This window comes from Podarcis muralis, chromosome 7, assembly GCF_964188315.1.
Source record: "Podarcis muralis chromosome 7, rPodMur119.hap1.1, whole genome shotgun sequence".
NCBI classification, from domain to species: domain Eukaryota; kingdom Metazoa; phylum Chordata; class Lepidosauria; order Squamata; family Lacertidae; genus Podarcis; species Podarcis muralis.
Genome location: NC_135661.1, coordinates 23,955,090 through 23,982,594, shown reverse-complemented (window position 1 = coordinate 23,982,594; position 27,505 = coordinate 23,955,090). Strand labels below are relative to the sequence as shown.

Here is a 27,505-nt window from a genome sequence, read left to right as displayed (position 1 = left end):
AAAGCACTCTCTCACAGATAAAGTGCCAAAGGAACAAAGGCAGAGCAGGTAAAAAAAAGGTGTAATGACCAGAAGTACAAGGCCTTCCTTTCTCCATCTCTTAAGTCTATTCATCTCTTGCCAAACCACTTCAAGGGAATGAAAAGATTGGCTTTGCAGTGGCCAGGCTTTGGGGATGAGGTGGATGGAATGAGTTTGCCTGAAGGAGCCTACGTACAGTATTGCCATTCCTCTCACTGCCTAGAAACCATAAAGATCAAGAAACACTGGGCAAACACTGCTTGTCTGAACCCCCACCCCAATTAGCTAGGCAGGAAAGAGAAGTGGGTCTGATGCAGAGTCCTGTTCTAAAATCCCCTCTGCCCATTTCATTTCCCCAGGGAACACCATCACCATGCCAACTGCCGCAGGGGCCAAGAAGCGCTTCTGGATCATTGAGGACATGTCCCCATTTGGCAAGCGGCGCAAAACGGCCTCCTCCCGCAAGATGCTGGACGAAGGAATGATGCTGGAGGGCTTCCGGCGCTACGACCTCTACGAAGACTGCAAGGATGCCAGCTGCCAGTTCTCACTGAAGGTCACCCACTACCACTGCACAAGGGAAAACTGCGGCTACAAGTTTTGCGGCCGCACCCACATGTACAAGCATGCCCAGCACCACGACCGCGTCGACAACCTGGTGCTGGACGACTTCAAGCGCTTCAAGTCCTCCCTGAGCTGCAACTTCCCCGACTGCCAGTTCTCGGGAAACAGCACGCACTTCCACTGCCTGCGCTGCGGCTTCCGCTGCACCGACAGCACCAAGGTGACGGCCCACCGCAAGCACCACGGCAAGCAGGACGTCATCAGCGCCGCAGGCTTCTGCCAGTTCAGCTCCAGCGTGGACTGCGAGGTGCCCGACTGCAAGTACAAACTCAAGTGCTCCCACTTCCACTGCACCTACCCCGGCTGCAAGCACACGGTGGTGGGCATGTCGCAGATGGACTCGCACAAGCGCAAGCATGAGAAACAGGAGCGCGGAGAGCTGCCGGCCATCTCTCCGGGCCCCGAGGCCCTCCCGCCCTCCACTCTGGAGTACGATGCGCAGAACTCTTCCGTCAACCTTGACAGCTCGCTCAACCTCGGCACTGACACAAACAGCTCCCTCTTCTTCCTGCAGAACGCAGCGGGCGTGGGCCTCAACGACTCCTTGGACCTCAGCCAGAAATTGCCAGAGGCTGCGGGCGCTGCCCCTTCCCCCGCCGGGGAGGGTGGGGTCCCCGTGGAGAGCGAGCGGCTTCCAGCCAGCTGTGGCAACGTGGAGGACGACTCCTCCCACGACGAGGAGGAGGATGAGGAGGAAATGAATGAGGAAGACGAGGAGGAGGAAGATGACGACGATGATGACGATGACGATGAGGAAGATCTGAACACAGACTCTGAAGAGTCACTTCCTGACCCCCAGGCCATGCCTGCAAAGGACGTTGGGGAACTGGGGGAGGCTGCTTCTCCTTCTGCAGTCCACAGCGATGCTTCCAGACCTCCAGGCGAGCAAGCCCCCGCCCCTGAGGCCTCCCCTTAACTTATAGACAGCAGCAGCAGGGTTTTTTGATCTTTAAAAAAAACAAGAAACTGAATTAAATGAGAGGACCCCGCTATGTGAGGCAAGAACAAACGCTGGAACGACAAGCAGCAAAGAGAAACACACACACACCCAACTCCACCCCAGGAAGTGCACAAGATAACGAGGAAGCCGCTTAATCCTTGGACCATGCAAAAAATAAAAAGGAAAGAAGCCTTGTGCCCATGGGAAGGGCAGGGGGAGGCGGAGGGACCCATCTGTTGGGACGCACATGTTTACAGGGTGGCAGACGGCAAATCTTTTTACTAATATGCAGATGGGTTGGGCCATGGAGAAGTGACCCTCCTTCTCCTGGATGGATGTGCTAACCATAAGGGCAAATGTCTCCCCTGCCACTTCCCCCAAAATCTCCCCTTGTTGGTTTGGAGGGGGGGAGTGGAGTTGTTTCTTTTCCTCTTTAACTTCTATTTTATTTTCCTGTTTTCATTTTGTCCTTTAACACTCCTCCCATTCTCAGGGAGAGGGGGCAGCTAGCATCCGATGGTGAATATTAGGGGGTGATAATAATATATTATTTACAAAAATGAGGATTTGGTTCCTTTAAGCCACAAAAGCGAAGTTATTCGCCATTAGGCATAATTGGGGTTGGGGGAGGGCATCAGTCATACTTCTATTTTTCTCTCTCCTCTCTTCTCCAACATCAAATAAACAGGAGAAATGGGGGTCTCAGGCAGCTTGGGTTGGGTTGGGAAATGGGGTATTTATTGTCAGTTTTTTAAAAAAAATAAAAGAGAAAGAGAAGCATTAATGAACTGAACGGGGCTGGGAATATGCGGATACTTCTCTGATCCTCTTTGTTATTAAAGAATAATAATAATATTAATCTTTTTTTTTTAAGGAAGAAAGAACTTATTTATATTGTGACACTCCCACACCTGAGTGGGGAGTGTTCCTTTTCTGGTGGGGCTCTGACCGGTGGCAGCAAGTACGGGGTACGGCACTGAAAAGAACCCTTGGTTGTGAAAGGGAGGCTTGGATTTAACCAGAGCCAATCCAAACACCGCTGCCTTGCGGAGAGGGGGTGCCAACTGCTTCTTTTCCAGACTGCAGGGCCACCCCCAACAAGTAGGGTAGAGACCCAGGAGCTCAGGATACCCCTCCGCCTCGCTGCTAATGAAAGAAGAGGAGGTGGAGGATGCACGTACCTCATGAAGAGTAGGCAGGCCCAAGTAGTACTGGGGGATGGCTTAGCTACAGGAAGGAAGCAGAGGTGTTACCCTTCTCTACCATTGTTCCCCCCCCTTCACCCCATTTAAGCATGCTTTATGAAGGCTGAAAGAGGGCATGCGTCTTTTAGTGGGAAAAAGTTGGGGGAGGATAAATATTAGCTACTACAACCCATCCCATCAAGCCACACATAGGGCTCTTACCTTAAGATTCTCAGGCAGAGAGGGTGATGCTCTTCTGAATCCCAGGACAGAAATGTTTCCTGTCCCTTTGCCCTTTGTGGAGCTGTGGAAAGGAAGAGGCCACTTGAATTTGTTGCTCCACAATTAAAGCAGCTGCACAGCAAACTCATTTGGCATACAAATAATCTAATGTCCCTTGCCTACCTGTCCTGCACTCCCCCAAGTCACCAGATAAGGCATATCCTAAAAGGGGGGAGGGCATGTTTTTTTTTAAAAAAAAGAAGGAAACAGGCACCCACAATGGCTCTGCAGATAGGTCTTTTGCTTCCAATACATTTGGTGGTTTTGAGTCGTTAAAAGCTAATGAAACCAACCACACACAACAACCCTTGTGTCTAACAGACATGCCATTTTAGTGCAAAAAAAAAAAAAAGGCTGAGAGCTTTATTAGTCTTAGTTTTTGAATCCCTCTCAAACAATCACACCCAAAACAACTTGACAGTTCAACAGTAAGAATGTGGTCCATGGACACTTTTTAAAGTTTCTTAAAATATTAACAGTAAGGGAAAGGAGGAGGAAAACTAAGAGTGGCAAAGAAAAGGATAAAGGATATGTCCAGGAAAAAAAGATAGCTGTACAGTATTTTTGCCCCTGTAAAGGTTACGAATAGATATAGAGATATATAGAAATATATAGAACAGAGAGAAAGGAGCCATACCAAGATAATACTCTGTGAGTATCCAGTGAAGAATGCTACCCTGAGGAACAGACCCTTCAACATCCTATTTGGTTGCTCACCAACAATTATCTCCTTCACACACAAGTGTGGACACTAATTCCCACCACCTCCAGCTAGCCAAAAAACCTGTTGGGGGGGGGCAAAAGCTACAGAAAGGGGGTCTTCCCTAACATCATTTTCCTACTCTCAGTATAGAGTATCAAGTGATTCTGAATTTGAATTTCAGCCAAACAGACATTTTAAAAGAGACACAAAAAAAGCCCTGTCATTTAATGAAACACACTTCATGCACTCTCTCTTATCCACAGACACACCATTCTCTCTTATCCACAGACACACTCCAATTTGGTTTGTAGTAATATGCATAGGATTTTTTTTATTTGTTCTTAATTTTATTTTGGGAGGTTGGGGACAATTGTTTCCTCAAGAACCATCTCAGCCTCCTATGACTCTTCCCACAGCTTTAAAAGAAAAAGCTTGAACCTCATTAATGACTGTTTCTGGATTTTTATAAAACAAATGTAATTAATTATTAGCCATTTCAAACGTATGGGCAGTCAGGTTATAAATATTTTTTTTTTCTAAAAAAGAAACCTCACCAAGAGCCTACCTTTTCCTGGTAGTTTTGACTTGGCAAAGGTGCTCCTTGGAACATCTAATTAGATGGTAGCAAGTCTCCACACCACTGACTCCTCTGCTTTTTTAAATTCCAGGATGGGGCAGGTTATGGTCTCATAGTGTGACCATAGGTCACATCAACAGATGCACATCAAAATTACCTAAGAGAACAGGCACAATGAGGTCTTACTCTTCCCTGTCCTCTCAGTCTCTTGAAAGGACCTGAGTTTGGTGAGCGTGGTAGTGAGGTATTTATGTTTAAGAAGTTTGGGCAAACTCTCAGCACATTCTTATCCCCCTCTAGTTCTCACCACTTAGGTGTCTCGCTAAAAGGTGCTACAGAAAACTCCTGCTTGCGCTCAAGGTTTTGGAAACCTGTGATACACTGCAGGGTGAGAGGCAATGGATAAGCCCTATGTTTTATGTTTCTATACATTTTGGGGTCTTTTTTAATACAAGCAGGCAGTTACGACCCTCTGGTGGTGGCAGGGTAGTAAAATGGCCTCCCCTGGGTTTCTGGTCCATTGGTGTTGGCCATAGAAGCCAGTGGTTACTAGTGGGCAAGAAAGGAAGGGGTGGGAAGAGAAGAATTTGCAGAACAGGTACAGTTTACATTAGCCAGTTATGCACCTCTTCCTATGTAGCTGTTTGGATCTGACTGGAATGGTTATTCCCCACTGAGAATCACCCAGTAACCAGTTTCCCCATTGTTTCGACCACCTTCAGTTCCAACAAAAAGCCTGCCAAGTTGAACTAGTTTTAACACCTAATGACTGGTCCCTCTATACTTCCCCAGTATCACAACCTTCTCCACCTCCTTCTCTGCCTAAAACAAAAAGAATGAAAAAACAGGTCTTTATATTTATATATATGTTAAATGTTTATCAACTGCATCCTGATGGACATATGGACATCCTGATTCAGGAAGAAGCACTTCAGTGTCCCCAGGTGTTAAGAGGAGGACATTTAAGAATGAGCTTAAAAGTTCAGAGCAAGCATAAACCTTTGGATGGACCCTAAGCGTGTCATTTTACAGAGCAGGAGAGGCCACCAGTTAGCAACAAAGCAAGATTATTCAACCTTTCCCCCCACACAACATAACCTTTCCTGATTCTGTGTCCTCTCATCCCACTCACAGTAGGCAAATTTGGACATGGTAAAATTTAGCATGGCTGAAAGTACAGGGCTGGTAAATGCGTCCTCTGTTCCCGCTGCCCCTGGGCAGGCTCACATTCATGTCCTGTATCCCATGGAAATTTAGTAGTCCCAAGCTAAGTGATGGTGGTGCTGATGATGTGCGGAGAAGATGAGGTTTAGGCAGCCAGTTTGCGCCTCTCCAGGACGACAGCTGGTGGCCATAGATTTAAAAGGCATATTATGCTTTGACAGCTATTGCTGAAATGGAGCCAGCAGAATATAGAACTTGGTGGCTTTAAGGGGACCATGTTTTTGGGGGGGATGTGTCAAGAACAAGAGAGAGAGTTTTAAAAACCAAACCTCTGAAACCCTAAGTGTAGATCCTTTCATTACTGCTTTGTCGTTGAAAAAGGGGGGGGAGGGAGGAACCTAGCCACCAAATAAATACATAAATTATTATAAAGTTCACCTGTATTGAAAGAGAACTGTATTTCAATATAGAAAAGGAAATGGTGTTTGTTTTTTAATGGCCCTAGATTTTAAAAGGAAAACACATACACAAACATACACACACAGAAGAACAGGAAGACAAAAATATGAGGGAGAAATTCTAGCCTTTTGTAAAATCCATATTGCACACTAGGACTATAAGCCATTGCTAGCTCATTTTGAATTTTAAAATGTGTACTTTCTTTTGTTGTTGTTTTTATTTTATTTTATTTCTTTCTGTGTGGGAGGGGTGGGGAGGGAGAAAAAGAAGAAGTGATGCTTGAACTACCAATGCTCTTTTTAATGTTTTATAAATATGTATGTGTATATATATAAATATAAATATAATATGTATGCACATATATATATATATGTGTGTGTATATATCTATATGTATATACCTATATATATAGATATATAGCTATATATAGGTTTTGAGACAAAAAATAATAATGCAGAAAGTGAAAAAAAAATCCTAACAGGACGGTGTGCTCTGATTTTACTTGAATTTGGTCTTCTCAGCACCTACGTTATTAAGAACTGAATATTTTTCCACTTGAATTTAGTGCTATTAGAAATTTAATATATGTGTTTTATTTATTTGATTTTTTTTTTTTTGCATGACTGATGCAAGGTTTGACATTTTCACTCAATAAAAACTGGAAAAAACCAAACAAACAAAAAGCCAACCAATCACAGCTTTCTGTTGATTTGTAGCATTGCACTGACTTTTAACTAGCATCTTTAAAAGTCCTACTTTTTAATTATTTATTTAACATATTTAGTTAATAACACTTCTTGAGCTCAGACATGTTTCGTCTCTCTGCTCCAAGAGCAAAGCCTAGGTAATTTCTGGCATTGTAGAAAGCTACATGCTGCCCAGGTTAAGCCAGTCATTGGGGTCTGGAAAACCAAATTATACTCCCCATATGCAGAAAAAAATAGCTTCATTAAACCCCAGACTAACAGACCCCACAATTCTCCTGATGATGACACTAGAAACACAATGGAGTCTGAGCTCAACCCCTATGTCCCTCCCTCCCACCCTGCAACCCAAACATTCTAAAAACTGAGCCAAAGAAGAACTCTTGGGGCTGTAACACTGCCTTTGCAGGTCAGGTATGCATAGCAGCTCAAAAAGAGTTACAAAATGTACAGATACGAGGTGTGGCATTCCAAAGCCTAAAGATATCCATACCATTAAGGGCTATCTAGCGCCTTTGGTTAAATGCCCAGTGATGCAACAATCATCTAAACCAGGAATGGGGAACCATTTTCAGTTCAAGGACAACTTCTGCCTTTCTGGGCAACCTTCCAAGGGCCACATGCCAGGGTCACTGGGGCCAGAGGCAAAAGTGAGGAAAACAGCACATGTGGATTTTGCCTTTGTACCATAAGTTAGTTTCACACACACTGAGGCACCCCTCTCTATCCTCCATCCAGACAACCAAGAGGCATTATAAGAGTTAAGGACACATTCCAGTGAGCCAAAAAAACAAAAACCACCAACCACTCAAAAGAGGGCACAAAGCAGGGTCAGTGAGCGATGTGGCTAGGGAGAGTCCTAAGGGACAAGGTAAAGAGGCCTATAGGACCACACTGATCTAAACAACAGTCAAATTTATTTTTTAAAAAAGACTTGCAAATTACTTTGAGGTTGGTGTGTAGAATGGCTAAATGTACTGTGTGTTGTGAATAACACGTCACACTGAGTTCAAATCACTACTCAGCCATGGAATTCACTAGATGACCTTGCAGAAGTCTGCCTCCCGCTTAGGCTCACCTAATTCAGAAGATTATTAAGATAAAAGAAAGAGACCATGCACTCTGCCTGGAGCTCAGTAATCCCACATTTTGCAGGCAGAGGAACGGAGGCTGGGAACAGGACTTTCTGGTCATAACCAAGCTTGGATTCAAATGAAGTTTCACTGCGGCCTGATAGATAGATGCCTTTGTCACCTTCACCCATGAAGACAAAAGTATGAGCAGCTTCTGTGTTTATATTGATTCTTAATTAACTCCAAAAACACATGGGAGATCATGGGCCTACCAGCGACTCCTCAAATGAGCCCAGGATCAGTTTCAGGCTGCTTCCCTGGTGGTACTGGGCCCCAATGTTCTAATTCTCCATTTCCCCAGAAACTACTGTGCCCCTACTCCAAAATCATCCAATGAGTTACACATAACAGGAAGGAATTTTTTTTGTTTTGACTATGGCAGACCAACACGGCTACCCATCTGTAACAACAGTGCTGTTCCACCTCTAGGCCCACTTTTAAACACAACAAGGGATCTTTGTTTTAATTTGTGAAATGTGTTCCTGTTTCTTAGGATGTATCGACACTGCTGACAGACTGGTTATAAGTGATCTTTCTCCTTAGCCAATGATAGGGTTCCAGGGGTGCCAAAATCTCTGGCAGGCAGCTCTTTGCACCCACGCTGAAAAAATAATCAGGATTCATTGGGAGAGAGTAAATCATGACAGTTGTTAAGTCATCACACACACACACACACACCTAGTATAGCTCTATTTTACTCTCTTCTTCCTGCCTTTTCTTTAAAAGCATAAAAATGTACATTCTAGTGCCACTGGTGTGACCCATTGTAAGCTGATCCCAACTTACTAGTAGTACACAAATGGAATAAAACATATGAAGCACAGCCCAATTTTGTGTATACCTTGGCAAAGTATGACAGCAGCAAAATTGACCAACACACAAACCTACCTTCCCATGATCTAAGGGGTGGGTCAGGTGAACTGAGCACCGGAATGTGAGGGGCTAACTTTTATGATTGAGCCTCTTCTGCAAAGGCTTAGCCACCTTCACCCTCTTTGTTGAAATCTGGGTTGGAGAGAAGCAAGATCCATGACGCTGCAGTGCTTCCAAGTTCTGGGCAGCCACAAACTCTGCATGCTGACTCCTAAACAAGAAGAAGACAGGACATAAGAAGAGCTCTGCTGGTTCAGACCAAAAGGCCCATCTAGTGCAATATCTTATTCCCCACAGTGGCCAATCAGACACCTCCAGGAAGCACACACAGGTCATGAAGACAAGAGCTGGTCTAAAGCAGAATGGTCTGTTTAGTTCTTGCAGGCAATACCTGCTGACATCACCCTTCAGGAAATGGTCTGATTTCTTTTTAAAGCCATATAAGCTAGTGGACACAGACACACACCTTATTCATTATTTCTTTAAGTGATTTATATTCTGCCTTTCAACTATAGTTCTCAAAGTGGCTAACAACATTCATAAATACAGATCTTGGAGCCAGGGGTCCTGTTGCTTACCCTCCACCCCACCCCTCACACGTTGCTTACAGGATACTTTGGGTGGTATCCAACTAAGTCCTACTCAGAGTAGATCCATAAAAATTAGTGGGCTTAAGTTATCAGTGTCTTAGTTTCAATGAGTCAACACTTTAGTAGGGCTAGCATTCGATACAACCTCTTTCTGAAAGCTGGCCTAAATTTGCATCTGTTCAAATAAATTAGCATATGCAAATTTCTATTTTCTAAGGATCTAGCAACAGACCTGGGGACAGCATATTCCACAAGTTAACAATGTGCTTTGTGAACAACTATACCATTCTGTCTGTCCTGAATATACTACTGATCAATTTGATTGGGTGGCCCTGAGTTTCTGGCATAAGAGAGAGGGAGACCAAACCTAGTCGGAGCAGGCCTTTGAGAGCCGTTCATTAGTAAGCTTAGTCCTCATAATAGTTTGCAGTCAACGTGTGGGGATGAGGTTAGACTCCCAAGTCCCATCAGCCTCAGCCACCACAGCTAATGGTGAGGGATAGAATAATAGAATTGCAGAGTTGGAAGGTACCCTGAGGGCCATCTAGTCCAACCCCTTAAGAAGAAATATAGCTGACACAGGTACAGTCCCTCTTTCTTTTAGAAACACAAACTCCTGGGTTGGTAACAAAGCTTTGGTTATTATTAAGGTATAAGAAAACAACATCAGTACTAACTTAAAATACACTATGGTGCTTTTGGGGAGTGTGTGTAATTTAATCTACACCATATCCAGCCAGCAGCAGGCCTTTAAGCTTTGCTAAGAATTCATCCCCAGCTACTGAAATAGAAGCCCAACTTTTCATAATGGATCAGTTCAAACATAATGTCCAACCATGGTTTATCAATACATAAACAAGCTTCAGGCTCACACTCTCCTTCCCTTCCTGCATTCCAACCCCTTCCACGACTTCCAAGTTGTTCACAAATGAGGCAAAAACCCTGCAACACCTAGTATGTTTGCAGCAAACCAGACCTGAAAACTGGTTGTGGAAAGTGCCACAATGTCCAATTCTGGTTTGCAAGCAAATTTTTGTTTGTACACTATTTGGATGCATTGATAAACTTGCTTGACAGCAATTAGGGGTGTCAAAAAGGAAGATGGGGTGCATATGTCCAAAGCTTACTCAAAGAACACCAAACCGTGTTCTGGCATCATGCCCAAACCGTAGGTAATGCCTATATTTTAAAATAGGCTGGGGAGACAGGAACACATTACGTAAGCTGTTTTTCTCTTAGAAATGTGCCATATGCTCCTAGAAACACTACACATTACTCTCCTCCTGAGTGCTTAAAATGCACACCACATCTCTGGCCAAATCAACCCTTGCTACCTATAGAAAGAGCAGAGTGCAGAAGAGCCCATAGCAAAGAATCTGCTGGCCTCTCTGCACTGCCAAAAGGATCTGGAATCAGTGGCATAATCTGTGCCAAACTGAGTCTTTGCAAGCATTCCCCCCCCCCCTTGGTATCAAAGTGGGATTATGGCTCTTCTCTCTTTCAAAGACACCCCCCCCACACCCGGTTACTCTGCTGCCGCTCCCAGCCATCTTGTTCTTCAGATGTCATTATCTGAGCACACTCCTAATCCAACCTCGGAGCAGCACAGAGTTTTGTTCTTGCTGGAGCCATGCCTATAGCGGATGCAAAAATTTTACATTAATGCTTTCTGAGCAGAAAAGATGTGCACAAACCCCCACACACAAACAATCCGCAGCTTGCAGGGCTCCCGTTGGGACTTGCTCAGTTCTCTTTGTAGGGCTCCCACTTCTCTTCAATAAAAGAGTGACTAATTTATGAGAGAAAAGGCAAATTCAACAAATTAACGCACAGCCTGCAGGCTGGAACTGGTCTTGCCAAGAGCCTGGGCCCTGCTTCACAGTGGTTGCATGGTGTGCCACACACCTCGGGAGCTGTGCAGGAGGCGAGGAAGGGTCTGAACCAATGCAAGTTGACCTTTGTGTCGTTTCACAGTTGAAAGGGGCTTAGCATACCCTCTAACATTTATCCAATGAAAATAGGGACATCCCATTCCATAATGATAATTTTATTCTTTATACCCCACACATCTTATTGGGTTGTCCCAGCTACTCTGGGCAGCTTCCAGCATATATAAAAACCTAATAAAACATTTTAATTTTTTTTTAAAAAAAACCTTCCCTATACAGGATTGCCTCCAGACGACTAGGGGGTTGGATAATTCCATACCCTCCAATATTTCTCCAATGAAAATAGGGACATCCTAAGGAAAAATGGGACGCAGGTGGCGCTGTGGGTTAAACCACAGAGCCTAGGACTTGCTGATCAGAAGGTCGGTGGTTCGAATCCCCGCGACGGGGTGAACTCCCGTTGCACGGACACTGCTCCTGCCAACCTAGCAGTTCAAAAGCACGTCAAAGTGCAAGTAGATAAATAGGTACTGCTCCGGCGGGAAGGTAAACAGCGTTTCCGTGCGCTGCTCTGGTTCGCCAGAAGTGGCTTAGTCAGGCTGGCCACATGACCCGGAAGCTGTATGCTGGCTCCCTCGGCCAATAAAGCAAGATGAACGCCGCAACTCCAGAGTTGGTCACGACTGGACCTAATGGTCAGGGGTCCCTTTACCTTTTAAGGAAAAATGGGACATTCCGGGATCAAATCAGAAACCGGGACGGTTTCTCTAAATCAGGGACGTCCCTGGAAAATAGGGACACTTGGAGGGTCTGGGCTTAGCTGCCTGTGAAGACTGCAAGTTGTAGCTGCTGGTGGGCAGGCCTGAGGCTTATAAAGCCTGCAGGGGCCTTCATTATTATATTCTACATTTTCAGCTTCCAAGTTTATAGCAGGAAAAGAGTGCAAGCATGACTCTTTCCAGTTTAGTTGCTTGCTCCTCCCCCCCCCCCCCCCGTTTAGTTGCTTGCTAAGGACTAGCTAGCTCATATGCAATGCTAAACAAGGGATGGAGGAACCTGTGGCCAAAGAGTGTTATGCCTTGTTACATTTGTACCCTGCTTTTCTCATACCGTGGAACCCATGGTGGCGGACGTGTGGTTCCCAGGTGGCCACCCATCTAGACTCAGGTTTTCTTAGCTGCAGGAAGGTGGTTGTTACCCTCACCAATAGTCAGCAGGGATGGGAACTGGAGTCTCAACAACTGCTAGAGGGCACCATGCTGAGGAGAGATGCTAATGAAGAATGACAAATGAATCGTGTTTAATGACATTTCACAGCCCCATTCGCAAACTACAAATATGAAGGGGGTGGATTTGGGCCAGTTTTGTGGGGAGGCACAAAATTCACTGCTGCTGTGCCAGAGCTACTCCCAGTGGCTATTATTTTCCTTTCCCAAAGTTCCCATATAAGTAATGAATATGTCATAATGTAGTGTTAGTCCCACCACATGGTCTTCTGGGAATGCATATGGTGGCTTTGGGGAGCAACCCCTACCCAGCTTTAGACTCCTCCGCCCTCAAAGGTTGATGGGTCAGCCTCTTGTTTCATCACGGTAAAAGTAAAGGGACCCCTGACCGTTAGGTCCAGTCGCAGACGACTGGGGTTGCGGCACTCATCTCGCTTTACTGGCAGAGGGAGCCAACGTTTGTCCACTGACAGTTTTTCTGGGTCATGCAGCCAGCATGACTAAGCCACTTCTGGCGAAACCAGAGCAACACACGGAAAAGCCGTTTACCTTCCTGCCAGTGTGGTACCTATTTATCTACCTGCACTTTGATGTGCTTTCAAACTGCTAGGTTGGCAGGAGCTGGGACCGAGCAACGGGAGCTCACATGATCTTTTGCATGGATGGTACCACTGGACAGACATCCATTAATACTTCAAAGTCTGCACAGGTTTTCTCTCTTCTTGGCAAAAACATCATGCTCTAAAAAAGTCCTGAATAGGATGCGTGGTCAGGCCAGGCCGGCTCCTGGTTATCAAAGCAGCTGCCGCTGCGGCACAAAAAATCCAGATGGGCTCTCTCCACCCCTTGGTCCCCCATGGCAGCGCTGGCGCTTCTTCACTCCTCCCCGCTCTCCGGAGCCCACCATGACCCGGGCAGCCCTAGTGCCCCAGGAGGGTGGCTGTCTTGGAGGAAGGACAGTCCAAACTGTAAGGTGAAGTTCACGACAGCATGCACTGCTCACAGAAAAGCTGTTTCTCAGAAGGCTGCCTTACCATGCGTGCTGTATTCCAGAGCATGCTGCAGTTGGGCCAGTGTGCTCCCTTGAGCCCCAAACTGCAGAAGCCCCAAAGAGAGAGACACGCTCATTGGGGAAATGGCGAGGTTCGTTCCATGGTTGAGCTCTGCCCAGCATTGGTAGAGTGTGATGGCAAACTCCGTGCTCAGGTTCTGTGGTTCATGGTGTCAGTATAAAAGCTGCCCTGCCCCTACTCTCCCTCCAGGCCTTCAAATATTATGTCATTTAAATGGAAAAGAAGAGAAGGCTAGCAATTATAACTGTTTTAGGGACTTTCTTATAAAGTATACCCTAAACATATCCTTGGAAATAGACATTACCTTCATGTTTTCCTTGGCATTTCTTCCTCCTGCCATCTTCCTCCAGGTCAGGATGGCAGGAGGTCTGCAGAGCGTACAGGAAAAACAAAGAGCCACATGGGATATGTTTATTTTCTGAACATCAAAATAGGCCTCAAACAGTTACAGAGAGACCTTTCCTAAGAATCCATTGGGACTGCTATTTCTCTGGAAGCAACATCTATACACTGAAGGGTTTTACCTTTGCAGTCTTCTGAAAGAGGGGTCCGGAAGGTGAGGCGGAGGGAGAGGTGGTGGGCGAGGGGGAGGTCGCTGGGAAAGGAGAAATTTTATTTTTTCTTCCCAGACGGGAAAAGACTTTTCTCAGCCTTGAAAGTCCAGAAAAGAAAGAGAAATGGGACTCATAGTTAGTACTCTCTAATGCCTCTAAGATCAAGAGGAAATCACTATCATCACAGAATGCAGATGCTGAGAGAAATCCTACTTACGGTACATGTCTATCTTCTTCCTGTAACAAACGCAAAATGATCTAGCCATAGGAGTTCACCAGGCCTTTTAGCACTTTGGTGACCAGTGAGCCAGCAGAGGGAGGTGTCACAGTGGCTTCTATAAATCTGGGGCTGTCCCTGGAAAATAGGGAAACTTGGCACTTGAGGTGCCCAGATGGGAGACCACCAGGGACCCCATGATATGGTGCTTAGAATTATACAGACAAAAAGTACTATGTAAACAAATACATATATAGACAAAAAAAGTCCTGAATAGTATGGCACCCTACTTTTCTGGGGTAGGTGGGTAGGTGGGTGCTTTGAGTAAAAGTTCCACTTCCTCATAAACACATTTGTTGATGTCTTACCAGGCGCTCTGGTCAAGCAGGTTATTGAAACAATACAAAAACCTACCCAAAAGTAAAAGCAAGAAAAGTGTGAACACAGAATTAATACATCTTTCATAGCACCTTCAGCTCCCCAGGGGGTGAGAGGGCATTGCCCACTGCTGGTCTAAACAATGGCAGCCTTCCATCCCACCACAATGGCAGGCAAGATTTTGAAAGGGTTATAAAGAGATCTAATTCAAAGCTATTTTCTCCCAAGACTCAAAACAGGGTATCCACAATATAAAAATACTGCTCCAGAATCCTAGTAACCCCCTCATCTTAATCAAAAAACAATGGGAGCATGACATAGACTGTGAAATAAACCCTACCCAATGGAATAAACTGTGGTCTAAATCCATCTCCCCTTGAAACTTACCTATAGATGGTACCTAACACCACAGAAGTCGGCACTGATATATCAAGGAACCTCACCAAAATGCTGGAGAGGTTGTACCTCTACAGGCACATACCTCCATGTGTGGTGGGGATTGCCCCCAAATCCAACTCTTTTGGACATCAGTCCTACAAGAAATATGTGAAATAACTAAACAGGTATTAGAGGCCACCCCAGAACTGGCCCTATAGAATATTTTCCAAGACAATAACACACACTCACATTACAGAGAGCTTATAACCCAGGAGCATCATAGCTAGACACTGGAGGGACCTGTCAGGAGTGAACATGTACCACTGGTACCAAACTGTATGGGAAACAGCCTTACTAGAAAACTTAAGCAACAAACTAAAGAACGGGGACAAACAAAAGTGGACACCTTCACCCCAGTGTGGCTCCCCTTTATTACACACACAGCCCAACAAGACAACAAGAACCCACCAAAAACATACAAATCGATATGGCTAACTTGACCCAACAACCCCGTACCCTCACACACACAAACAAAACTCACTGCAGTCAACCGAAGGCAACCAAACATATTCTGGGGCCCCAACCTCTCTCACTGCCAATGAAGACAAATAAATAGAAAGAGAATCTACCCATGTGATGCTTACACAAAAACCTTGCACATACACTATGTAAAAGAATGAAAGTTTACTACTCCCTTTCTCCCCCCCCCTTTTCTCTCCCCTTCTCTCTTCTCCCCCAGCCTTATACTGTATACAACATTAAAGTCTCACATCAAATATAATTGATCTGTAGAAATGACTTTATGATCTGAAAACAGAAACGATGTATGTACTTTTGTAACCCAAGAAAATCTTTAATAAAAACAATTTTTAAAAAGGACTCAAAATAGGTCCACCAACGGAACACCGAATCGTTGGCTTTGTAACCAAGGTTAGTCAGAAAACACCCACTGAATGAATGGAATGGACCTACATTTTTTACGCCCGTTTATTTCAGTGGGTCGGCTCAGAGTATAATTAACATTGGATGCCAACTCTCTGGGTCATATCAGACTAATTTTTACTCACAACAGACCCACGGAAATTGATTAACCTGAGTTAGTTGTGGCCATTAATTTCAATGAGTTGAGCTAAAAAAAACCCATTGTGTGCCTTGAGAATGGGCAGTGTGGACCCAATCTATTCCAATGACTTAAATAGGCAAAACCCACCAGGGTCCATATATAATAATCAGCAGAGCTGTGAACATGAACATAACTATGATTTTAGGGAACTGTACAAAGATGTTTTGCAGGAAGGGGTACAAGTAGACACTACCATTTCACAAGCCCCTAATTTCTTTCCCCTCTCAAGCTTGTATGGGAGTCGGAGAAGGTTGACCCAGTCCAGAGTCAGGTAGCAAAAGGGTGTTGAAGCCCAAAACACAGTTCAGTCAGAAAACTTAACAAAGAGCTAAATTTGATATGTCCCAGCATCCTAATATATGTTTTGTGACACGCCCTATCATATTGTTCATGACCAAGGGATTGCCACCCTCAAGATCTACAATATTTTAATCCAATCAAAACAGTGCTGAATGTATCATAACCCCAGATGACCAGAAATTAAAAAGAGTGTCCTGGTGATGTACGACATAGGCAGGGCCGGATTTAGGTTTGATGAGGCCCTAAGCTACTGAAGGTAATGGGGCCCTTTATATGTCCAACTGTCCTTTGTCAACAACAAATTGTCACTGTTTTTTGTGTTGAATATATGATAGTTTATGGACCTTTTTCCTTTTGGGGGGGGGCCCAAGAGAGTGGGGCCCTAAGCTGTAGCTTGTTTAGCTTATACGTAAATCCGGCACTGGGCATAGGGTAGGTAAAGGTGAAGGTAAAGGTACCCCTGCCTGTACGGGCCAGTCGTGACCGACTCTGGGGTTGCGCGCCCATCTCGCTTAAGAGGCCGGGGGCCAGCGCTGTCCGAGGACACTTCCGGGTCACGTGGCCAGCGTGACGAAGCTGCTCTGGCGAGCCAGCACCAGCGCAGCACACGGAAACGCCGTTTACCTTCCCACTATAAAGCGGTACCTATTTATCTACTTGTACTTAAGGGTGCTTTTGAACTGCTAGGTGGGCAGGAGCTGGGACCGAACGACGGGAGCTCACCCCGCCACGGGGATTCGAACCACCGACCATACGATTGGCAAGTCCTAGGCGCTGCAGTTTTACCCACAGCGCCACCCGCGTGGCATAGGGTAGACCAAAGCTTAATTCTGACTAGGGCTGTCAGCCAATTTAAAAATACAGCAGTTGATTAATCAGATTAATATTAGATAAGTAGTCAATTAACAAATTTGGGTTTAAGAGCAAAACCCAATAGGTGAAGACAGCAACAGTCTTTCCATTTTCAGAAGGATTCAATCATGTGTCACAGAAAAATATGAGTGGACTTAGAAGAGGCACCACTTTCTGCATGATAGCGTTCTCCAACACTGTGCCCTCCAGATGATTTGGACAACAACTCCCATCAGCCCCAGCCAGCACAGTGGCTGAGGCTGATGGGGATTTCATTCCAAAGCAGGCATAGGCAAACTCAGCCCTCCAGATGTTTTGGGACTACAGCTCCCATCATCCCTGACCACTGGTCCTGTTAGCTAGGGATGATGGGAGTTGTAGTCCCAAAACATCTGGAGGGCCGAGTATGCCTATCATCTGGAGGGCCGAGTATGCCTATGCCTGTTCCAAAGTATCTGGAGGGCACCATGTTGACAAAGGCCAATGTAAGAGAAAGAAAGGGGAATGCCTCAAGAAAATAAGCTGGCAAGCACCATCTTAAGTACCTTATAATTAGAGGCACTTTTTTAGTTGATTAAAAGGGACTTTTTGGAGGGAAATTAATGAACCTTACTGATTAAGACCACAGTCCTTTGCACATTTATGTGGAAGTCTAACCACATTCTGTGGGACTTGCTTCTGAATAAACCTGCACAGGATTCCACTGCAAATCAATTAAACATTGCACCACTAATTATAAGCTATCATTTTGGAAAGCGCAGGAAGAGGGGGGTGTTAGGGGAGGAAATCCGAGCCTTAAAATTAACCTGGCACCATACATTTCCACGATGTAGTCACTGCATCTCAGTCCTCCATCAATGCCCTAACACTTCCACGTTTCTGGCTCTTCTCTGAAATTTGGATGGGTGTGTGGGAGAGAATTACACCATATAGAAACATTTTCTCCCTGCTCCTTTGTTTTTGCTAGGAATCTTTCACTTCTGTTTCATGTCAGCAATCTGCCTGAGCCAAGAGACAAGTACAGGGACGCAGAAGCTCATATAGAGCAGGGTGGCTCCCAGCCACACCTTAAAGGTGCACAGTGCCCTAGCTAGCACCCTGAGAGGCGCTCCTCAACGCCTTCCTTGGCACAGCCATCCTTTTGGCACCGGCTGGGACTCCTACACTCAAACTGAGGCAAATGCAAGGGTTTTGCAATTTCTTGGGGAAAAGTGAGAGGCAGGCTGCCTGCGGGCTTCAGACAAAAAGAGTTTTTTTGAGATCTTGTTCTGCTCTTAGCTAGGAAAACAGCTGCACTGCACAATCAAGAGTGTGGGGGTGGGGAATAAAGGAAAAAATGCCGACATCTTCCACTTTGAAGAGAGCCACTCCTAGAAAACATTTAATTTATAATACAAGGTCTGGAAGATTTCATGTTGCTACTGAAGTTTCCCAAACTTGGGATGGGGGGGGGGAGGGAATTCCACCTCCTGGATTAAAATTGGAGGCCCTACTTACACAAATATCCTACTTTTATATCCCATCTTTCCTCCCAGCTGCTCAAATAAACATTTCCCCCCTTATCCTCACAACTACCCTGTGAGGTAGATTAGGCTGAGAGATGCTGGCTGGCCCAAGGTGACCCAGGAAGGTTTATGACCTAGTGTGGATCTGAATCCTATCTACCCACTGGTCCTAATCCAACACTAGCCACTACACCACACTCTCAACTCACCCCCCCCCCAAAAAAATATACATTTGGAAGAAGGCCTACCAGTCATTTAAAAGAGACTAACCTTCTGTGTGTGTCCATAGGAGCCCCTTGTTATAAAACCACCTGCCTGTGGGAGAAGGTCATTTTAATTAGGTCTGTATTGAGAACACCTGAACCATTACTTTCCAACACAGGAGGCAGTGGAGGCTGCCTCTAATCTGTGAGGTGATGTTTCCCAAATAGTACCGTATTTACTTGAGTCTAAGTGCCATTGAATCGAATGTGTACCTCAATTTTCAGAACCCTGAAATCCCCAAAAAGTGCTGTTGAATGTAAATGTGCCATCAAATCTAATGTGCACCTTAATTTTCGCAATGTAATTTGGCCAAAAAAGGTGAACATTAGATTCGAGTACATACAGTATATTTTTCTTTGGGAAACATTCCAATATTGGGTGTGTGCTGTTTTAATAATAAATATTATTTAAGAAATACAAATCAAATTGGGCAGCAGGAATGTATTGAATACTAGATAAATCTAAAATCAAAGTTTAAAGTATTATCATTTTCCAGGTGACTACTCGTAGGAAGCATACAGTTCTTCAGACATGCTCCAATTAGTATGTTAACAGTTTCCAAGTGCCTTTATTTGCTCACACAAGCCACTTAAAAATCTAAATAATGTCCAGGTAAGTGTATGCTACTGAGCTGAAACGTCTTAATATCTACACGCATTCCAATAAAAATAATTTACAAGGGTTGCATCCAATGCTGGTCCTACTCAGAGTAGACCTTGTGAAGTTAATGGTCATGCCTAACACAGGCCCATTCATGTCACAGGGTCTGCTATGAGTAGGACCTCGGTTGGATACAACCCCAAAACATTGGATTTGCTTGAATTAAACCACATTAGCAGTGCAATCAGATACATGCCTACCTGGTTTATTCCCAGGCAAACTGATACAGGATTTCATCTTAAGTGCGTTTCACTGATTCCCTCCCCGCACCCCGCTCCTCCTCCGAATCAAATATTTAAACTGAACTGCTTTTGTCTACTGGGGATCCAATTTTTAATGCCTGTTCCAGTATTTTAACAAAACCTTGGGGGGCTACCTGTGGGTCTCCCTTTCTCAATAATGCCCACCTTCTCCTTGTCCGCTGCTGCCTCTGCCCGCTTGGTTGCCTCTCCCTTTGGACCCAATCCCTTCTGCGAGAAGGGAGCAAGGCATGTGGAAGTCACTAACACCTCCTTGCTGAATCTGAAAGAGGGAAGGAACAGCCAATCACAGCAGCAGCAGAGGTCAGAAGGACCCAGGAACTTGCAGAGCGGCCATGGCATGTGCCTGATAATGAGAACTACCCACCACGACATACCGTACCTGATCTACTTACAGAAAATTAAAATCAGCTTTTCCAGCTGCTGGATCCAGGAAATTCTGCGGAGCTACGAGACGGCAGTGGGCTGGTATCTTCCCCATCCATTCCTTCTGCCCCTCGCCAGTTCAACTGCCCTCCCTGTGATTGGAAGAGTCTACAATCTGCACTATGAGGTCATCAACCATCATGGAGAGACAGGCATACCATCAATCCAGCACTAATATTTTGCCCATTTTGTGCTGGGGTTTAATTATAAGGTACTTTGGGAACAGTTAACTGGGAAAGGAGTGTATAAATGGCAATAAATGACTATGCTGCAAAACAAAAGATCCATGAGCTATTTACCCATCCAAACAAGGACCAACAACCCCACACTTGCTTAGCCAGGGATTCTATACCACAAATCCCATGACTGGTGTGTTAGGCCCCACTGTTGGGATAGCTTTACTATAAAGTAAACAGAAGTAGCAATGGGGACCATGTTAATCTTACAAAAATATCAGAAATACTTTTTTTTTTAAATAACCAAAGCTGGTTGAACTTAAATACTTTATTCAGCCTAGGTGTGTAGGCTGTTCCACAATGTTCCACAAATCACACTTAATGTAGTTTAAATGTTAAATAGAAACTATTTAATATATATAATATATTATATATATTAAATAATAATAATAATAATAATAATAATAATAATAATAATAATAATAATAATAATTCCCCACCCTTCACCCTAAGGTCTCAAGGTGGGTTGCAACAATTAAAACACAATGTTAAAAACAGATTAAAACAATTTAAAATCTCAGAAATAAGGTGGGTCCTAAAAATTAGAGCACTCTCTCTAGGCCATTAGATTTTTTTTTTTTCTAATGCAAAAGAATTCCAATACAAATTAATTGACCCTTATTTAATCCCCCCCCTCCCCAAAATCCCACATCATGGGTAGGTAGGTGGATAGATAGCTGTGATTCCTGGGGATAATCTCCTGGGGAAAAAGAGTTAATTACAACTTTGGAACTTACCAAATTTGAGTCATATTGTGAATCCAACAATTATGTTACTAATTCATTTTATGAAGCAATATGTTTAGAATTGTGCCACAGAGGAAAAACATATATTAATATAGTAGTGGGAAATATTTCATCTTATGTCACTGATTATGATGAATTTCATAAACTGGCTTGGGACCCTAAAGTCAAAAGGTGGGGTAAATATTTTTTTTTAAATGGAATAAAACAAAATTAAGCGCACAAGTTCTGGAAACACAGATCAGAAAGCGAGTACTATTTCCTAACAATTGCAGTTGTTCTCTCCAGCACTGTAAATACTGGAGGCTCAGCTGAGTCTTTTTGTCACCTAAACCCCAGTGGGGCTGGTCGTGGCTGGAAACAGGAAGCTTTCTGTACATGCTCTAAAGCAATCTTTCTTGTTCAACTATTCAACTAGAAATAGTTGAACATTTGATAGATAAGGCAAAGATATGGACAATGTTATAACATGCAGAGAATAATATGTGCAAAGAAATCAGAGAGGGGAGCTGAGGGAAGTCCTTGGTGGGGGGGAAGTGGAAGGGATAGCCGGGGGGGAATAATGTAATTGATTATTTGGATTGATAATTTGGTATGTTGAAATTGCTTAATAAAAAAATATTAAAATAAAGCACTCTTTCTTGGAATTCAAAATAAGCATAGAAACCATCAATTTCACTCACACACACACACCTTTTGGAAGAGTTTAGCTAGCTACTTATTTTGGAAGAGAGGAGAAGCAGCTTATTTCCTGTAAGGAGATTTCAAACACACTGTGTGTGTGTACACACACACACATACATACATATATATGTACACCTGAGAGCCCGAGCTGGGAATGAAGAATCCCAAGGCCATGCAATTGTCCTTGAATCCAAGACTGCAAGACTGAACAAGGACGGCTTTCCCCCACTTTTTGGCAGGGACTTTTTTTAAACAAACAAACTGAAGAAACGCTGAGGATTTAAGTAAACAGCAGAAGATTTATCTGACAGGCCAGCTAAGGAGTCTCTCTTCCCTCTCCCCACCCCCCTTCACAGACATGGCTGAGAGTTCACATTGCCCAACTTCTCCAAAAGCAGCACCTCATCAATATACTCCTCCCAATGAGAGACACCCTGTCCAAATGCAACAGACAAAACCCCCCTCCCAAAAAGAAGGCTGCTATTTTCTTGAAGGTGGCAAAGCGTGGGGGGGGGGGGAGCAAATTTGCTTGTCCATAAAATGACCCTTCACCCATCCCCCATTCCTGATCTCCAGATTTCTGTAGTTACTAGAATAAAACATTTTCACATGCAAAAAAATGGGCCGTAAATTGGATTTAAAAGAAAGAAAGAAAAAGACTGGTGTACTGAGCAGGCTTCCTTTAAAGTTCAGTCCTATGGATTTGGATGGGAGTTTCCATCAGAGAAAATGCATTTAGGACAGGTTTGCCTGGCCCCTCACATTCAGAAGAGGTTAAAGCCATTTCCTACATGACCAATCATTTCAGAGCAAATTGAAACGGACACTGTCCTCCTCTACTGACCCCCCGTGAACAGACACTGGACATCAATAAATACTTCTTTTAAAAGTTTAAAAAACAGAGTGATGCCAGTAATAAATTTGCATAACCTTCTTAAACCGTGTTAAGATTTCCTCAGAAAGTTACCTCAGAAAGGAAAACTCAAAGGGTTTTCCCAGAGGAAAAGGGAGTTCTTTATTACACAAGGATTGAGAGCTTTGCCTCTCCTTCACCCAAATGCACTTCTATGGACTTTATTTAACTTTAAACTCTTTTCTTAGAAGAAGCATGGGTTCTCCTCAGGACTCCATGCAGTTCTCTCAAATCACCTCATGAGGCAGCAAGCAAGAGAACCTCCAATTTTAGCACACGTGACACCGTCTTGAGTAATCATCCAAAGGACTACTTAATGCTCTTCAAACTTCTTTGTGTAAAGAAAGACCCTGACAGAAAAATCATAATGTACCAACTTATGAAAATATAGATAATGAAATATAGTCTCAGTTTTCAGCATCTTGATTAATAACCCTCCATTGTTGTTGTTTAGTCTTGTCTGACTCTTCGTGACCCCATGGACCAGAGCACGCCAGGCACTCCTGTCTTCCACTGCCTCCCGCAGTTTGGTCAAACTCATGCTGGTAGCTTCAAGAACACTATCCAACCATCTCGTCCTCTGTCGTCCCCTTCTCCTTGTGCCCTCCATCTTTTCCAACATCAGGGCCTTTTCCAGGGAGTCTTCTCTTCTCATGAGGTGGCCAAAGTCTTGGAGCCTCAGCTTCAGGATCTGTCCTTCCAGTGAGCACTCAGGGCTGATTTCCTTAAGAATGGATCGGTTTGATCTTCTTGCAGTCCATGGGACTCTCAAGAGTCTCCTCCAGCACCAGAATTCAAAAGCATCAAGTCTTCGGCAATCAGCCTTCTTTATGGTCCAGCTCTCACTTCCATACATCACTACTGGGAAAACCATAGCTTTAACTATATGGACCTTTGTTGGCAAGATGATGTCTCTGCTTTTTAAGATGCTGTCTAGGTTTGTCATCACTTTTCTCTTCAATGCTTCTGTCATGTGAGGAGAGCTTTTACTCTCCCCAAAATCATACCCGCTTATGAAAAATATATATCCATTAACTTTTAACTAATTTATCCACATAGACTATTTAATGAGGGATATATGTTTGTGACTGAACCTCCAAATGTTCCTGAAGGGTGAAACTCTATAAAGAAGCGGGGGGGGGGGGGGGTTTGAGAAAAGAGAAAGAGGGAGATATTATCTCAAAAGTGCTGCTTATTACCCACAACCCTGCAAAGTGTGAGTGTGTGTGTAGATTGCTTGTCCCAAAAGACAAGCTGCAAAACTACAAAAATAAAAGTGGGTTGCTGAGAGTTGGAGAAATCTCCTTTTCTAGAAAGGCCCGCTTCGTGCTCACTTCTGCCCCATTTCAAATATTTTTACCTTATTTGGATAAAATATATTATTTTTCTAATGGAAGGAAAGCTTCCCCCTCCGCTCTAAAGAGTTGGTTTTCCCCCTTCAGTCCAGCTGCCTGCCTTTATTAGGTTAATGTTTGCTCCCTTTAGTGGGGGATGAGATTGTATTGGTGGTGTGTTCCCCTCAGCTGAGAAGCACAGCTAATCACACACAATTCAGGATTCCCATTACACAAGCAATTGCCCCTTGCTTGTCCTGTTTAATTTTGTTTCCGAGTTGCTTCCCCCTGCTAATTATTGTTTTTTTCCTGCCAGGGTCCAAGCCCAGGTTTTGTGGCAACAACAGTGGGCCATTTGATACTCTCCTCCCCGCCCCCACCCCGGTCACAGCAGCAGTGTTGTCAGGCAGAAAATCAACAGGTGCAGCGCTGCTCCACCAACTTGGGGCACTTCGCCTCTCAGGCAGGGATGGCCAAGATGGTGCCCTCCAGATAGTGATTAGAGTGTCAGGCTAAGGCCTGGGACATTAGCTACTCCAGGTCTGTCAGGAAGCGATGCTCATTTTGAGAAGCTCAAGCAGGGCTGGTCCACCCATGAGGCAAGGTGAAACAACTGACTCAGGCAGCAGGATCCCAGGATTCTTTGCAGGAAGCCACAACCATTTAAAGTGGTATAATACTGCTTTAAATGGATGGTGCGGATGTGGCCTGGTTTTTTATATGAACCATGGAGAACAGGCCAGGCTTCACGGCACATAAAACTCTTCACTGGTGTTGGTAACACACCCAACATCTGCCTGCAGCCCAGTTCAGCCTTGGTAGAAATAAGCTCCTGGCTGGTTGTAGAAATTGGCTGTCAACATGTTTCGTAAGATCTTAGGAAGCAGCCTTATACAGAGTCAGACCATTGGCAGTGGCTGCCCAGGTTTTCAGACAGGGACATGGCCAGCTGTACACGGAGATGCCGGATTCTGCATGCAAAGCGGAGGCTTGACCCCTAAGCTACAGCCCTTTCCGTGAGGAATTGACCTGCTGTGTAGCTAGTATGTGAGAGCTTGTGAATTATGTTTCTTCGTCAATCATCAATTAAGAAGAAACAAGTGCCTGAGAGGGCTACTGCAACACAACCCTAGTTTCTGCAGAGCCAGTGTGGGGAAAATCCTAATCAATTGAATCATGCAGCTGAATCCCATATGGAAAAACCATCAGATAGGAGTGGTATTTATTATCGTTGGACATCACAGCATGTTTTTAAAAGTATTAAATAAGAAAAACAGCATGAAGTAGTATCGCCTCTTAGAATATTTCTTCTTCTTTTGCAAAGCCCCAAATCCAGTACTTATATTCCATTTGCTTTTGAAAAGAAATCTAGTAGCTAGGCCTGTTTGAGGAGCTAAACTTAAAAAAAGAAATCAGAAGCCGCTGAAGGCAGAGGGCCTAATAAACTCGCAAGGTACTCAGTACATATTTATCATGAAGAACCTCATGTATTCCAAAGCGTGATTTAAGAAACCTAAACTATTGTAACCTACTGAGGGAGTGAAATATTGAAGAACTCTTGATCATACATGCTGAAAGAGCTATCAGTGATGTTGGGAGGCACAAGATAGCCTTTCAGTAGCCACAAGAGGCTACTTTGCTCTTCAAAGTACCGGTAGTTTACACAAACATGTAGGTGGGTGCTCTTGAACTGAGTAACCATCTCTCAATCTAGCCTACCTCTAAAGGTTGTTTTGAGGATAAAATAGGAGGGGGAGGACAAAACCTTGCATGCTGCCTTAAGTTCATTAGAGGAAAGGCAGGATATAACAAATAAATGATAAATGTAACAAATAATGCACAAAATAAGATAAATATAGCAGCAACAAACCTTAATCTTTTTTTAAAAAAAATTCAAGCATCATAATTAAAGCCCCCAAACCTTACCAGACCAAGGCTGTCCATTCTGTAGTGTTAGAAAAGGTGCTTTCCCCCCTCTGGAACCAGAACAGAAAGTTTGCTGATCCCTGACCTATAGGCTCACAAGGAAGGATGGCTAGCAACTACAGGCCAGGCCTTTGAGCCTTTTAAAGCTTAAAGAAACAGGCCCAACTGGGAAGAATCTATATAGGTGCATGAGTCACAGCTACTCCTTGCTGATCAGGTCATATAGAATAATTCAGAAGTCCACACAAGTAGGCTTCACTCATCACTCAGATGTTGAACATACGTTTTATGAAGAGAAGGTCTGGGGTATAATCCCATGGGGAACCTGCAGCCCTCGGGATATGATTAGACTACAACTCTGATCAGGCCCAGCCACCACAGACAATGGGATAGTGGGAGGTGCAGTCCAGCAATATCAGGAGGGCCGCAGGTTCTCTGGGAACACTGGACATAAGAACATTAAGAAGACCCACCTGCTGTGTCTTGTCCAGCATCCTGTTCACATAGCAGCCAAACAGATGCTGATGAGAAGTTCAGAAGCGAGACCTGAGTGATTTCAGGCACCTGAACATAGGCACTGTGGCTAGTAGCCATCCATGGAATTGTCTAAACCTCTTGGTGGCTATTACAACTTCATGTGGCAGCAAGTTCCATAGGTTTCGCTACACAGTGTGAAGGACTTTCTTTTGTGTGTCCTGAATTTCCAAGCATTCAGCACAATTAGATGTCGCCGAGTTCTAGTGTTATGGGGGATGATGACGTTTCCTCTGTCCACTTTTTACATACCTACCCATAGTTCTATACACCTCTATCATGTCTCCTTCTACTTACCTTTTCTCTAAACTAAAAAGGCCCAAATGCCATAACCTTTTCTCATGGAGGAAGATGTTCCACCCCTTCATCAGATAGTGTGGCATGTTAAGGCAGCTCCCTACCCTCCCATTACAATTAACCATCTTGGGACCCTCATGGGAAATTTTCCCAAGATGGAGAAATTGAAAGGTCCTCAGCCCCTAGTCAATTTTTTACCTGCTATTAACTAATTCACCCCAGGTAAGCGAACCAGAGACTGAGGAGAGTTCAGAGGCTCCTTTCCCAAGATAACTATGAGATGTGGTCACTAATTGGAATTTGTATGTATAAAAGCAATGCTTTTTTTTTCTTTAAAAATGTTTAGGGGCATTCTCATTTTGATTCAAGAAAATCACCATTTTATAGTTCAAATCCAGAAAAATAAATACAGTAAATGGACAAAAATAAAAAGATTCACAAAATGTTTAAGGGTGTGCGTAGTACCCCCAGAAAAAACC

At 44.2% G+C, this 27,505-nt stretch overlaps 1 protein-coding gene and 1 long non-coding RNA gene across 11 annotated transcripts in view; one reads left to right on the top strand and one right to left on the bottom strand.

The window, feature by feature from the left end:
• Positions 1–6,646, top strand: part of CASZ1 (castor zinc finger 1) — a 308,728-nt gene extending 302,082 nt beyond the window's left edge. For all 9 annotated transcript variants that reach the window (XM_028740681.2, XM_077931393.1, XM_077931394.1 and 6 more), the window contains one exon: positions 381–6,646. In XM_028740681.2, coding sequence (XP_028596514.2) covers positions 381–1,561 — 1,181 coding nt within the window. In that variant the 3' untranslated portion in view covers positions 1,562–6,646. The remainder of the gene's footprint in view (positions 1–380) is intronic.
• LOC114602455 (uncharacterized) lies at positions 4,381–26,188 on the bottom strand. 2 transcript variants are annotated; one of them, XR_013393588.1, is made up of 7 exons: positions 20,316–26,188; positions 20,081–20,195; positions 19,020–19,064; positions 13,967–15,124; positions 12,254–12,415; positions 8,680–8,875; positions 4,381–4,488 (listed from the first exon to the last, which is right to left on the bottom strand). It is a non-coding gene; the product is annotated as an uncharacterized LOC114602455 (long non-coding RNA). The 2 variants fall into 2 exon arrangements; XR_013393587.1 differs by having other exon boundaries at positions 20,329–26,188.
• Between the last annotated feature and the right edge of the window lie 1,317 nt (positions 26,189–27,505).